The sequence below is a fragment of the Oryzias latipes genome, chromosome 1, assembly GCF_053564925.1.
Source record: "Oryzias latipes strain Hd-rR chromosome 1, Olatipes_Hd-rR_3.1".
Lineage (NCBI taxonomy): Eukaryota > Metazoa > Chordata > Actinopteri > Beloniformes > Adrianichthyidae > Oryzias > Oryzias latipes.
In genome coordinates this window covers 19,969,983-19,984,310 of record NC_136237.1, presented here as the reverse complement: position 1 = coordinate 19,984,310, position 14,328 = coordinate 19,969,983, and the positions used below count along the sequence as shown (strand labels likewise).

The following is a 14,328-nucleotide window of genomic DNA, read 5'->3' as shown; positions in this document are numbered from 1 at the left end:
CAGCACGTACCAAGTTTTTTTTTTAAACTTCATTTTTTTAAATTTTTATTTTATTTTATTTTTTTGTAATAAAAAAAGTTCATTATTTAGTTAAAAATAAATTTCTACAATACAAAAACATACAGACTGTATCACACAAATAATATAAAAAATATTAAGGTAAAGAAACCCATTTAAGCTTGGACCTGTTAAATTAAAGTCTTTTAGAAAACTTTAATTTATTGTTTAATTTTATGTTTATTTATGTTTAGTTTACATAAATTTAAGAGATTTAAAGTAAAAAATAAATAATAAATAAAAAAGCTTTGTATGAAAATACTGAAAGGTAGTTTGGTCTTAAATTATATATTTTTTTTTAATAATGAAAAACGTCGCCAGCATCAGTAAACCACCAAAAGCTGCCAAATGAGCTGGAGTTTGATGAGCTTTAGAATTAAAAATCTTACTAAAAATGCACAAGAGGTACAGAAATGTGTTTCAAAACCAGAACAAAGTATTGGAAACTTTTTAAAAAGGCATCTATCACTGGCTGTTTATTAATAAACTTCCTTTACTTTTGGAGAAACCAAGTATATTTGTTCCCTAACCTGCCCTTGTACTCTTCAGTCACATGCTTAGAAGTTTCTGTTAGGTGTCATGACTTAATCATTATAGTTTTTGAACCAACAGGCAATGTGTTGGTATTAGGCACACAATGGCTCATCAGCTTTCCTTTGTTCTTTATCCACCACTATGAATTGTTGGTTTGGCATTACCATCCTGCTCGTGTGTATCTGGAGGTCTTACAGGATATTTGCTCAGTCATTCTCTATCGTTTTTTGGAGGTGTTTCCCACTTTGACCTTGGGGTTTCCGGTCCATATTCTACACACGTATCTGCACACTATCCCAGCCACTTGGTTGTGTCGCTCCATGTATGTTTTCCCTGGCAGCATATATACACTGCAGTTACAGTATATTTTGCTTTTGTTTGTCTTCTTTAGATTTTTGTTTGTTTATTTGTTTTGATAGCTTGTAATAAACCAATTCCAAACTCCAATTTTCCATAACCTCAATGAGTTTGCTATAAAGACAGTTGCTATAAAGTTCTGTTGATGGTTTATAGGGCCTGGAGCAGTCCAGTTTTTCATACATGAGGCTCTTCTTGGATGTCTACCACTGTGTGTTCAGAGATGTTGCTATGCTTTTCAGAGAGATCAGCCATTGAGCATTGCTGTAGTGTGCTGCCTCCATTTCCCATGTACTTTTCCAGTACTGTTCAGTTTCCAATCTTAGTGCGTCTACTCTGCTGTCATGACCCTGCCACTGAGTGTGTACTTTCACTGGCTGAGTTACTAACAGCCATTTCATCCATCTGGCTGGAATGGCGGCTGGTCAAGCAGCCATGATTTTTGCCTCCAACTGTTGCTTCTATGGTGGGTATTGTTTTTCTCCCAGCTCGAGGATCACTGTTGCTAATGAAGGACTGTGGTAGGAATTGCCCTCAATGCTTCATTCACTGTTTCCAGTAGACTGTCAGGTGGTACTTCACTTAACCATTGTAATTACTGTTGGGATTGCCTGGTGTTTATTCTAGCTGTGATCTCAGGTTGTGACAGCAGTTGCTGTTTGTAACATTGAGGTACCAGTCACTTTGCAGTCAGCCTTGATTGAGGGTTTTGAAGCACCCGTTGATTCCACATTCTTTTCATGTAACCTTTCTCAGTAGGATTACTATACTGTTATCATGTGAAAAAATTAGGACACCCATGTGAAACCCTGTTTATTTTCCCACATATTTTGATGCATGCACATTTAGTATCATTTTGAACATGACTGAGTGATCCATGTGATATAACTTGACATTAATTTGTTTAGTCAATTTAAAACTTTCTTTGACCTCCATTCAAATATGAATTTTTTTTCAGATCTTTTTTTTTCTATTAGTAGAATAATAGTAATATTTTAGTTCTATTTTTATTAAATCAATTTCTTCTTTTTTTAACGAAATTATTCAAAATAAAATTGGACTGATATATGTACATTTTTTTTAAGACAGCTGATTTTTTTAATGAGGGTGTCCTAATTTCTTCACATAATTAACATTATTTTGTTTCACAATACAAGTTCCACTTTTGTTCACTTTATGTCACTTGTTATTTGAAAATAGCTTTTATTACCAGTAAAATTATTTTTGAATGGAAATTTGAAACATTAAATCAGTAAGATTCAAACATGTGAACCTGTAAATTGCTTTTGAATCAATATTTTGGTATAGTGATACTCAGCCTAATTACAGACACAGAGTTGTTGTGATGTCTGGTTACCTAAATAGAAGTGGTAGTCGTTTCTACTTCTAGTTTTCATTTGTTTGGCGTTTGGAGAGTGAATTCAGGCAAAGATGAGGCAGAAGGATGTTGAGAGTGTGTTTATCAAAGAAGCATGTTGACTTGCCTGCACCCTCACACCCAAAAAGGCTTTTGTGAAAAAAAAAATAGATTTAGTAGAACAGAGTTTAATAATAGAACCTGTTTTGATGGAATGGAAGGTAAGATGAAATTATTTATTGTTCTGGCCCACAGGTTTATGACAGCATGCCCTCATGTTTCTCATTGGATAGAATGTTTTCTTTTTGTCATTGGCTTTTTTTGTCTTGTCTTTATGGTTTGTGAGGCTAAAAAAATGTAAAAATCATCGCAGTCATTTTAAAGGGTGACTGCAAAAAAAAGGTTTTGTTGGGCAACTTCTTTTGTGACAGTGCAGACCACAGTTTCCTGCAGTAATAAAATGGCTGCTGCCATGGCAATGTACAAGGTCTTGTCATCTGCCTGCTGTTTTGCTGATGTACAGTTTGTCTTTTAAAGCTTTTTTTCCTACCCTGACATCATCTTTAATGCTGCTTATCCATGCATGGTCACATACAGCAAGGCGCTGGTTATATACTGTGTTACAAATGGAAAATTATTGATTAAACTAGTCATGTATTTGTACCCTTCTTGGACAATATAATTGCAAGGACAGAATCATGAATACATGATCAGAAAGAGGGGACTGAGGCTAAAAAAATGTTTTTGCTGTTCTGATGAGGCAAAAGAAATCTAAATTGTTGTTATTGGAACAAGTCCCTAAGTCCTCTTGGTTCAAGAGCAAGTCAAAGTCGAGAAAACACAGATATGATTTTAATACTATGCAGTTTATGCTGATGGACTAGTGGGTTGTGACTGAAGTGATTAGTCATAGACACAGTCCTAAAAACTCCTGCGTGAATCCAAAAAAGAGCCAGCAGATGATGCAGTAGCAGATGAAGAGATGACAGAACAGACAGAAGAGGGCAGCAGAGGAAGAGAAAACTGCCACCTCGTGATTCGCAGCGCTTTAGTAACAGAAACGGTTGTGCTGCACCTCAAAACACATTTAGTTTTCCTTAATGTTCCTTTATTGAACGCAAATACAAAGTGAAAGACACATTCAGAATAGCAAAATCTTGTTTTTTACACATATGGTTGCACCTGCATACAATGCACACTCCAGCACAGTCAGGCACAGATGGGTATGGGCTTTAATGCATCTATTAGGGTAACAATTTTAAGCATTTGAGATACAAAAAGAGGGCAGACACATGTGAAATGCTTATGGTTATGCTAAATGTATTTGCAGTGATTTCTGTTTGTGTGGTTGTTACTTTTGACATTTTTACCCCATTCTGCCCGTCCTCCCATAAGCACACATTCACTCTCATTTGCACAGAAGTTACAGATGCGTGGTAGAGCTGAGCTGCAAAAAGTGAACATTGTGGATACAAAAAAATGAAAGTGTTATTTCATTCCTGCCGATGGCATCTATAAAAATGAGCTTCCGTCATAACATTGAAAAACATAATTATTTGAGAAAAGTAGAGCTGAGTTCTACATCAAGAGAACCATCATTATTGTTATTAGTGTTGTCCTCTCAGTGACCCTTCGCGTGCGTCTCGTGTTCTCAATGCATTGCCTCTCCTCTCAGACAGGTGTAGTCCTCCTGTTGGAAGCAGTGTTTCCTGGGAGCATCTCTGTGTTGTTGAGAGTGACTGAAGTTGTCAAATCATCCAAACTCATGGTGATCCTTCCATCCTTGAGAGGCGATGTTAGGGTGTACAGCAAGAACTCCGAGTCCAGAGTCATTGGCGTTTGCAAACCTGCCATGACAGCAACTTTGCTGTCCGGAGAGACGGATGGTGCCCGGTCATTGACCAAGGGGGCCTGATAAGTGTTTGAGTTGGTGTCTCCAGTGCTGAGGGTGCTTTTGTGACTGCAGCGCCGGCTGCGGTTCTGATAGTAACGGTCACGGTAATATGAAGAGTTACGGGAGATGGGAGGCTTTAAGAGGGAAGGCCTTCCGTTAGTGCGCCGCTGCCTGTGTCTTTCTATGAACACATGTACTGCCAGGACCCCCACTATCTCAGCAAGCACGAAGGACAGAGCTCCAAAGTAAAAGGACCAGCCGTAGGAGTAGCTCTTCTTGTTGTCACTCTGACTGGGGTCACCTGAGTTAGCTGATATGTAGACAATGATGCCAATGATGTTGCTGAGACCTGCAGAGGGAGTAAAAGAGACGCAGAAGATGAGTTTGTGATGGATATTAACAACTGCTGGGCGGGAGCTGCTGATAGTCTTATGCTACATACATATCAGGTCCTTGAAAGTGCTTTTATGGTGTTCACACTGAACTATCACTACTAGGACATTTAGCCATAGTTGGACGAGGCTTGGTGCAACATGTTAAAGCGGTGCAAATCTCACCAATCTTGCTTCAGGCTTTTCCTTTTAGAGATCTATTAAACTATTTAAATAATTTGGCATCATATAATTCCATCCAGGCACAAACCGCAATTATAAATTTCTCCTCCATGATCGATTTTCAAATGGTTGGCAACTCCGTGAATTAAAAGGGATGCCACCCACAAGTCACTACCAAATCTGAGCCCCCGATTGGTCGAAGTTCGACTGGTTTAACTTTCGATGCACGTTCAATGGCCATGTGTTTTGTATGTAGAGTTCAAAAATGGACTTAAAATTTGTGTAGTGGCATGTGAACTCAAAAATTTTGATTTATTCAGTTCTCATCTGTCTGCCCAGCTTTTGGACAGGACAAGTTAAAAAAAAAAGAAAGAAAAATAATTTACATCAACGTTTCTTTGGAAGTGGTTGCTTGAATGCATGTTGTCAAAGCCGGTGTGAACATACCATTAAGAATATGGTAAAACAACACAACGGTTGTCAGGTTGATTGTGTTTGTACTGTTGTAACCCTGGAGATGCTTACTGTTGTATCATTTAGATTAATGTGTGTTTGTGTGTCTGACCTGCAGAGACAAAGAGAATGCCAGCGGTGAGAATGACATTGTATCGTGACTTGTAGAACTCGCTGGCAGCCACACAAACCCCTCCAAGAAATAACAATCCCACACTGAGGATGGGGAAGAGGCTGGAGGCCCGAACTGCCCCTGAGGAGAGGAGAAGCATATTCAGCAAAACACAAACAATTGAATTTAATTCTGTGTTAATAATCTAAGTCATCACTTTCTAGCTCAAACTTAAAGGTGATAGTCAAAAACAAAGTGAAAGTTGGAGTCAAATGAGTCCGTAATGAATACCGTAAGCACTTTTCCAGTAGTTAAAATAAAAATCAAGATGTTGATATTTAGAAAAGGCAAATTTGATGCCATAGCTGCTTTATGAGACTGCATGCAGGGAAAATGGACTCATAGAATAGAATATTCAACATTGCCTGTTGAATGTACTATTGTACTCACGTAGTAAATACTCTGCAGCATCCTGTTCATAGTCTGCATCATCAGGAAAGTGATCAATGTTTTTGCAAACACCTCGAAATATCCCTGCAGACAAAAAGAAATACTTTACCTGTGGGCCAGATCATTTGGAAGCCTACCTGCACACACTGGCTTAACCTCTTAGGACTTGGCGTCCTTGTGTGGACATCACATTTTGGGACTCAGTTTTAGGTCCATTTTTTAGGTTTTAGACAACCACGTAAAACATGGAAAGAGAACGTTAGAAACAGCTCTCTCTGACATCTAAAAACAGCTTATTCTCACGAAAAGAACATATTTTGTGCATAGAAAGGAGCTATCTTCTCATTCAAACAAGTAATCACAACATCAGTTATTATACATAAACTCTGTAGATAAATTAACTCAGTTAATCTATCAAGTGCAAATTCACAATCAATGCCATAAACATCAAGATAAGATTGTTTTTAACTAAGTGATTCAAAAGATTATTGATCATTGTGAGCGAGTTCAGTCCAGATTATTCCAAAAGCACATATTGCCTTAAATGGCTTTATTTTAAAAGTCTTTAGAGGTGGTCAACAAAACCAGTTTACCGGTAAGTGTTTTCAGTGTAATTCCCCCGTTCAGCAAGAATGAGGTGATAATGGAGCGGAGAACTCTTAATCTGGACCACCCAACTCTGGATATCCAGATCTACCACCCTTTTCAACTTCTCCTTGCACTGGTTGCTACTGATTAGTTGACTCATATGTCACCACGATATGATTAACTGATCATACCCGAGCCAGGTAATAAATGAATGTAATAGAAAATCAGATGTTAAATCTGATTAAAATCAAAATCCAATCAAAAAAGTAATTGGATTTTATTGTACTGGTGATGGTGTTTTTCCCATGAAATGTGGCCTCAGCAAATCAAATTCTCCAAGTATTTCTTTACTGATCACGTGTGTCTTGTACTTACATATAGCACTTCAATTTAGGAATATGCATAATGTGATGCGCAAAACAAGCAGCAACTATTGTTAGCATGTGTAGTTGAATAAGTGAAGATATAATTGTATGAAATATGATCAAATTCTGTTTCTAACATCTTTAGCTGATTTGAAATCTGGAAATACTTTCTGAATGTTTATATCGTTAGTATTTACATAAGATGTTAAGAGGATCTGTGAATATAATCAAAGCAGCAAATTATTTCATACTGACTGTTTCACAGCCAAAAGCTTCCACTGTTTTTCACTTTAGCACAAAAACTGCGGGGCGGGAGCTGCAATCGGTTCATGGATTTCAGTGACAGAGAAGAAGATGCATCCAAGCTTCACATAACCAAGATGAGGGTGGAAGGCATGGCGTAAAACCCTTAGATTAGCCCCTTATTTAAGGTGAATTGTACCCTAACATTACAAATGTCATGTCTTGTCGTTCTTATCATTTGTCCTGAGTTGTGCACTTCTGGTCTGTCATCTGTGTTGTCTCGTGTTGCACTTCCTGTTTTATTTTGAAACACTAACACTCCTCTCATTTCAGGCCATGTTCCTTCCTGATCTTGTCTGTTCCCCACAGGTGTGACTGTGTAATTTCCTCTGATTGGTTCCATCTGTGTTCCCTCCCTCATGTCTTAAATAGTCTGTCTCCCTTTGTCCTGTGCCAGGTTGTTTGGTTATTTCCAGAGCTATTGTTTAAGCCTGTACAAGAAATTAAAACCACTAAATCTCTGCATCTGGGTCCAGCCCTGTGATCATTCCTGACAACAAACTCCTACCCTCAGTGGTTAGGAGGAGGCAGAGCTGTGAACTAAATCACAACTGCAGATCATTGACCCCCCCACTATTCCCACAGCATTCTGCACATTAGAATATATTAATCCCAGTGATACAGACGGCCAAGCACAGAGGAGGACACTATCTTTGCACCTTCTGTTCCACACAGTCCTCCAAATATACCTAAGGCTAATCATTTCTGGTGACCTTAATTTATTAAATACTGTATATGCTACCAGTGTTCTATTGTGAACCCATTTCAAAAATGCAGTATTTCGTGCATGTATGACTTAAAGTGTAAAAAAAATTAGATTGAAAAGATTTAGCTTTTTATGTAAGCCCAGACATCATTGATCTCTTATAAGTGTGTTATCTAAACTCAGGGGAGCGTTAGAGTTGAAAACTATGAGTCCAAAGTAGAAAACACCAACTTTCTAACATGAATGAAATTTAAAATTAAAGCATTTAGAGTAGTAACCCTCTACAAAGATACTGCTCATGGTCAAAATGCAGTTTGATACGTTCAGTGTGAAACAACATGTACCGGTATATAATGGTGAAATGGGAATATGTGCATACTTCTATAGCGTTTTTCTTCCTTGATTAAGGCCCAAAGCCCTTTACAATCCCATTTACTCATGAACACACACATTCTTACACTACTGGCAGCTCTCCTGCCGTATTTTCTAACTGTTTTCTAATCGTTAATGCTGCTTTACTGCAACTGCCTTTCCTGGTTAAGTTAATCAGCTAATAATCCCCAAAGCTTTATGCGGAAGAAATCCAGCTGTTGTAAGAAGTTCAAAATAAAGTCCAGTTCCACATTAAAATCACTAATTTAGAATTAGTTTCATTGATCTCCTTGGTAGTGATCCCACGACCTTTTTTTTAATACATTGCATGAACAAATGGACACACACAACCACATATCCATGCGTGTGCTTGTGTGCACCACACTGACCACAGACCAGTGGGATCAACAGATCTATGGCCCAAATACTAGCAACAAACACCGCAGGACACTCCCAGATATACAGCATTTTTTCCATGCCTTTAGCAGTCACACACATTTTTGTGGAAAATGGAAGCCTCTTAAATATTTGATGCGTTGACATCACATATTTAAATACTAAACTAAAAAATGCACTTTATCTGACTTTGCAGTAGTTGAGAGACGAGGATCATGGGCCGTTATTTCAAGTTCCAACCTGATTATCTTTTTCAAAACAAAAACCAAGAAAATAAATTTCAATGGTAGTCTAAGGGCTGAATTAGAATGTAACAAGCCACCTTTTGATTACTTTGTGAATTAACCTGGCTACGGTTACTTTTTGCTGCCCGTTTTACTTCAAAAGTCAAAGTTTACACTTTTGTTTTGAAGTTTTGGAGCCCTCTGTTTAATTCTAGATGTTCTAAGATGTATTTGCAATAAATCATCTTGATTCACATATTTTTTGTAGAAAAAAACAGTCATTTTTCAGAAGATGGCATGGTTGCAAATGTAATATAACCTAATGATGCTCCTTATTAAGGTTTGCAATGAGAGATGGCGCCTTCATTTACAGCTGCATCCTTCAGTACAGACTTTCAAAATAAAAGTAGAAGAAGTGGTGTTCCAACACTTTTAAAGTGTTACATTAATTCTCTTCAATGGGCGGCAGTTTAGCTCAGGCAGTGGAACAGGTCATCCAACAACCAAAGGGTTGGCGGGGCGATCCCTGCTCTCCCCAGCCAGCTGTCACCCCCCAAGCGCGGGTGGTCTGCAGCTCACTGCTCCTCCCGGGGGGATGGGTAAAATGCGGAGAAGTATTTCCCCATCGTGAGATAAATAAAGTATCAATTAATTATTATTCTTAATTGTTATTATTAATTATTATTATCAAGTGTAAATAAATCTGCTAAAAGGTTTGATCAGTTCATAAGAGGAGAAAATAAGAACAACTGTTTTTTTTTTTTGACCTGTAGCCCCTTTGCTCAAGGACAAAACTTGAATGATCAAATGTTTTTCAGTTTTTCTTTTTGACCCCATTCAAACCAGACTGCTTTATTTCACTTCTTAAGAATTTCCCCATGGGGTTCCATCTGTCTTTATGTATCAGGGCTGCAGTGAGATAAACAGTCACTTCCAAACTTCTCTTGTCCAGGAATTCTGTCCATCTGCAGCTTTATATTTAATCTACATCTCTTTTTTTAACTCTAAGAAAACTGTGGAAAATTCAGCTGTGATGGTTTGCACAAAGAGGGTCTCTGTGAGGACTTTAAGTGAGGATTCAGGGCATGTCACAGCACAGAAAAAGCTCTGGGGATGTTACCAATGATCCCTTAATGGCCTCTGATTATGGATTTGTGCCTATATTTGTCCTGTTAAATCTCGCTGCTGCCTTTGATCACATCAATGTAAGCACTGATGACACATATGCTTAAGCATTTTATTTGGATCAAAGGAACTGCATTTAACTTAAGTTTTACTGAAATATTGGATCCCTTAATGAGTTCAAACCAACCTTAAAGTGAATTCATGCAGATGGTCAGAGTCAGAGGTGTTCTTGTAAAGTACTGTGCTCTGGGAGAGTCACACGCATCCCTTCCACTGTCCACTTCTACTGTCCTTTCAAAAGTTTTGCAATAACTGGTTTGAGTATATTTAAAATTAGCAAGAGCTTCTGGCACCTTGACTTTTTTTTCTTTTTACTTTTTGAAATATTAACTAAACCATCTTTTAATTTACAATCTTGGGTACAAATGCAAGTTTTCCTTTTTCTAAAAAGCAACACAGCCCACAGCATGTCTGTGATTTTGCAGATATAGGCTTTTCCATTTCTTCCCAGTTTTCTATGAAAACTACAAGTCTAGAAAAAGTCTGTTCAGAAACTGATTGGTTTCCCTTTTAAAGTTTTATTAAAATCATATTCTGTCAACTAAGCCAATTCTCCTTTTTTAGTAATTTATAATGTTTTTTTGTTACTTTTCAGAGACATAACACACATAGAGGGCTGTTCAGATTTATTTTGTATTATCAATTAAGGTCTTCATCAGATTTATCAAATCAAGATTTGTTCTTGCATCTGGTGATGGTATTACACACTGATAACCCTTAACTATTAATTGAATACCTGTGGCTCCACTGTTTTTCTATAGTCCTTTAGTAAAAGACAAAATTCAGTTGTGTTTTAAAGCAAAGACAGCATCTTCAATTGACTCTTTTAATGTTTTTTCTCTCTATTTTATGGAAAAAGCAATTACGTGTGTCAAAGTGAATTGCAAATAAAAGAAAAAGATTAAAAACACACACGCTTTCCTATTTTCTAAGGCTCAAGCCTCTTATTTCCAAAAGAGCTTTTATTATTGCTTTAGACTCAATTCCTGCTTCTTTCCTTACCCAAGGGGGAAATAAGACTTTGGAACCAAATTTTGGTCAAATTCGATTATTTTTTAAGTTCTTGTTAAGTTCGTCCATTAACTGTATTTGCTTCTAAATGTGTTTATTGTTGCTATGGTTACACATTATAGGAAGTGTCAAACACTAAAGAGAAACTAGAACAATAAAAGTCTAAAATGGTGTAATGTTTACAGCTGGGCCGCTCAATCCTGAGATCAAACTATCGTGCCTGTTTTCTAGGGTCTTCCAGCACTTCTCGAAGCCGGTTACCTGGTTCAGGTGAATTTAATTAATCAGAAGGATGAGAAACCTGAGTTAGCCAATCAGTAGAAAGCAGTGCAGAGAAAGTTGGGAAACAAGCAGGGAGGTAGATCTGGATTGGGCAGTCCTGGTTTACAGCAAGAAGGAAGTGAATTTTCTCTGGTAAAATCAACAAGTTTCTCAGACAAAATGAATCCATCTGGAACTATTTCAGAATGATCTTCAATGTGTGCTGCTCACGTTTTTTTTTTTAGCTAGGCTAACATTTATTTATTTTTGGCTGTGGTTGTTAACTGCTTCCATCCTGACGCTGCCTGGACCTAAACTAACGCTGGTTCCAAACCCGGTGCAGAAGTCCACTGAGCCCAGGGGGCCTCAGCAGTATGTGACTGCTGTTAAAATTTATTAATTGAGCTAAATATAAAATAACACAATAACATTAGTTTGCACAATTAGAATCTTTCAACAATTCTTTTAATGCTTAGTGAAAATGTACATTGTAGCATTTTGGATTTCCGTAGCGTGACAATTTTTTCAGATTGAAGACAACTTAATAAAAATGTTGTGTTTGTGGCAAAAGTGGGTAGCAAAGAAGATGAAAAGACTGCTAATGTTTGCCTCTACTGAGGACACAACACTCAAATTAAATCCTTTTACTGGGTTTTTGAGGCAAACACATAATACATTTAAATCTATGCTTTAGCTTTTTCTTTAATCAGAGTGGTTTAGTAATGTAAATAGCAGAAACAGTTTTGTTTGGACACTTTCATTCAGTTCCGCAACACGGGGTTGTTACAAATATTCTGTGATTTACTGTTGTGTATATTCATAACAAACTTAAACTTAATCTCTCCCTGAGCTGATGTGGATTTAGGTGCACAGTGGAAGTATAAACTGCTTACAGAATGTTAACACACCATTTGAAAAAGGTAGCCACAAACTAAAAATGATATTTATGCAGTTTTCAGACAGTCTCTTGTGATAATGCTAAAGGAACTGTACCAGCTGTACATGGTCATATCAGCATCTGTTGGAGATAAAAGTAGCTGCTTGCCTTATTAAATACAAATGCTGTATTTGTATTTAAGCTTAACAGTTAAGCATATTTCTTTAAAACCATCTCAATTTGTCAACTAACTTTTTTCCTCTGGATTTTATTCACAAAAGTTAGACTCCGTCTGCAAGCAGGTTTGGGATTTGATGCAAAGGGATGCGATTTTGTTTAATTTTGGTTCAAAACTGGAAAGAATTAAAGACAAACTAGACCATTTGTAAAGGCTCAGCTGTGCCATTTTTTGCACAAGTACTACTGTATTATTGACAGTGTCTATAAAGGTTATGATAGCCATCACTAAGTTGTCATGGTTACCAATACAAAACTATTTCAGTTGCTGACACTTGAGGAGGTACAAAAATAGCCGTAGTTTTTCATAAATTCAAATCATTTTTGTAACTTTTCATCATCTTCAAATGTAACATTTGACATTGTTTTTGTCAGTAACTTTGAGGGATGGTGACAACACTCACATACACACACAGGATTAATGAAAAGTCCTGAGATCAAGATGATTTTAGGAATATTCTATTAATTACTTTTGATTTTAAGTATTTAAGTAGTTAATTAAGTAGTTTGAGAGAATAAGAGTAAAAAAAACACAATAGTTGAGATATTTAAAAAAAAAGTTTAAAGTATGTAAATAAAAAATAGTGAATCACTTAAAATATAAGTTCCATCAAAAACAGATCAGTTTCTCTTTTTTTGCGTCTTCCATGCATGCACTGAGAAGCGGCTGGGTGGTCTGTTGGCTGACTGGTACATTAGGGTTCGTTTTCACAGGGGCTCGATGAGCTTCATCCAGTTTGGGTTTTTGGGTAAGACCCTTCACGCCACTGCCCTTAACTGTGTAGCCACAAAGCAGGACTGTGTCTGACTTTCCCTGTGCCGGTCCCCAGCCAGGATAAAAAGTACAGGGTTGTGTCAGGAAGGGCATCCGGTGTAAAAAAAATCTCTGCTTAACCACCAGTGTGAATCAGTGAAAGCTGATTCACACTGGTGGTTTAGTAGAGATATTTATAAGAGGGGATGTATAAGGTAATATATTAAATTTCATAAAATATTAAATGATATATAGGATACTATTTTGGACCATAGCTTTAATATTTTGAAACATGTAGAAATTATATTTGTCAGTAAAAAATCATGAAAGGTTTGTAAATACAGTTTATTAGCATTTCAAAAAAATAATTAACTGCATTAAATTTCTCAAATACCTGGTTGCAAAGGACCATATATGTTAAAATAGACTTTCTAGAAGTCTAAGATTAAACAAGTATAATTACCTATAAATAATTAAAAGCGTAAAGGCAAACAAGCTTTGCCTGACTTTCTACTTAAAAAATGATCTAATGATGGTAACACTTGTGTTTGAATTTGTCAAAAACTAAGAATCCTTCAGTGTTTTACCCTCAGTGCAGCAGGTTCTCCACAGACCGGAGTGGGTCAGGACCTCTTCGTTCTTGTGGACTGTCTCGTTGTCATTCAGGTTTTTGGAGCGGCACACCCCACGAGAGTACAGCCAGTAGTCCGTGCCCACGGCGATGGTCATGAGGCTGAACGCGCAAAAGGCTCCCGCCGTGGTCAAAAGCATCATCATCCCCCGGTTACACACCCTCATGGTCCACCGCTGAGCCAACACTTGCGGGATTCACAAACTATTGAAGCTGAACTCCCCTCGTCTTATCTTTGCGTGGATGATCCGGCTGGCCGAAGGCAGGGCATGTTGCAGTCTGTGCGCCGCTCATGAGGCCGGGCAGCTGCTGCAACTTCACCCAAACTTTGTGGGAAGCGCTCAGAGGTTTCCGTTGAGCGCAACCTGAAACCCACAGGATCAGCAGCTGCTCCCTGGACTCAGTGTGCTTTGTTTTCCAGTTAGCAAGATAACCCCGCCTGCAATTGCGCGCGCGTTTGTAGGAGCCCGCCGGCGCGCGCGCTGGACTTCAGCACCATGGAGAGCGGCCACCCCAGAGTCCAACCTGCTCCTTTGTGACAGAAAGCGACTTTGTGACAGTTTTTAAATACATGTTATAGGTGGACAATAGCTGAAAGTGATATTTCTCTAAAGGTAATTAAATAAGTTTTTTGTTTCACCCAATCAGAG

At 37.8% G+C, this 14,328-nt stretch overlaps 1 protein-coding gene across 1 annotated transcript; it reads right to left on the bottom strand.

Annotated features, from left to right (window-relative positions):
• Nucleotides 1-3,408: 3,408 nt before the first annotated feature.
• LOC101161218 (voltage-dependent calcium channel gamma-3 subunit-like) lies at nucleotides 3,409-13,985 on the bottom strand. The gene is made up of 4 exons (XM_004066028.5): nucleotides 13,635-13,985; nucleotides 5,769-5,852; nucleotides 5,319-5,459; nucleotides 3,409-4,548 (listed from the first exon to the last, which is right to left on the bottom strand). The coding sequence occupies exons 1-4, from the start codon at nucleotides 13,843-13,845 to the stop codon at nucleotides 3,977-3,979; spliced, it is 1,008 nt and encodes a 335-aa protein (XP_004066076.1). The 5' UTR covers nucleotides 13,846-13,985; the 3' UTR covers nucleotides 3,409-3,976.
• Between the last annotated feature and the right edge of the window lie 343 nt (nucleotides 13,986-14,328).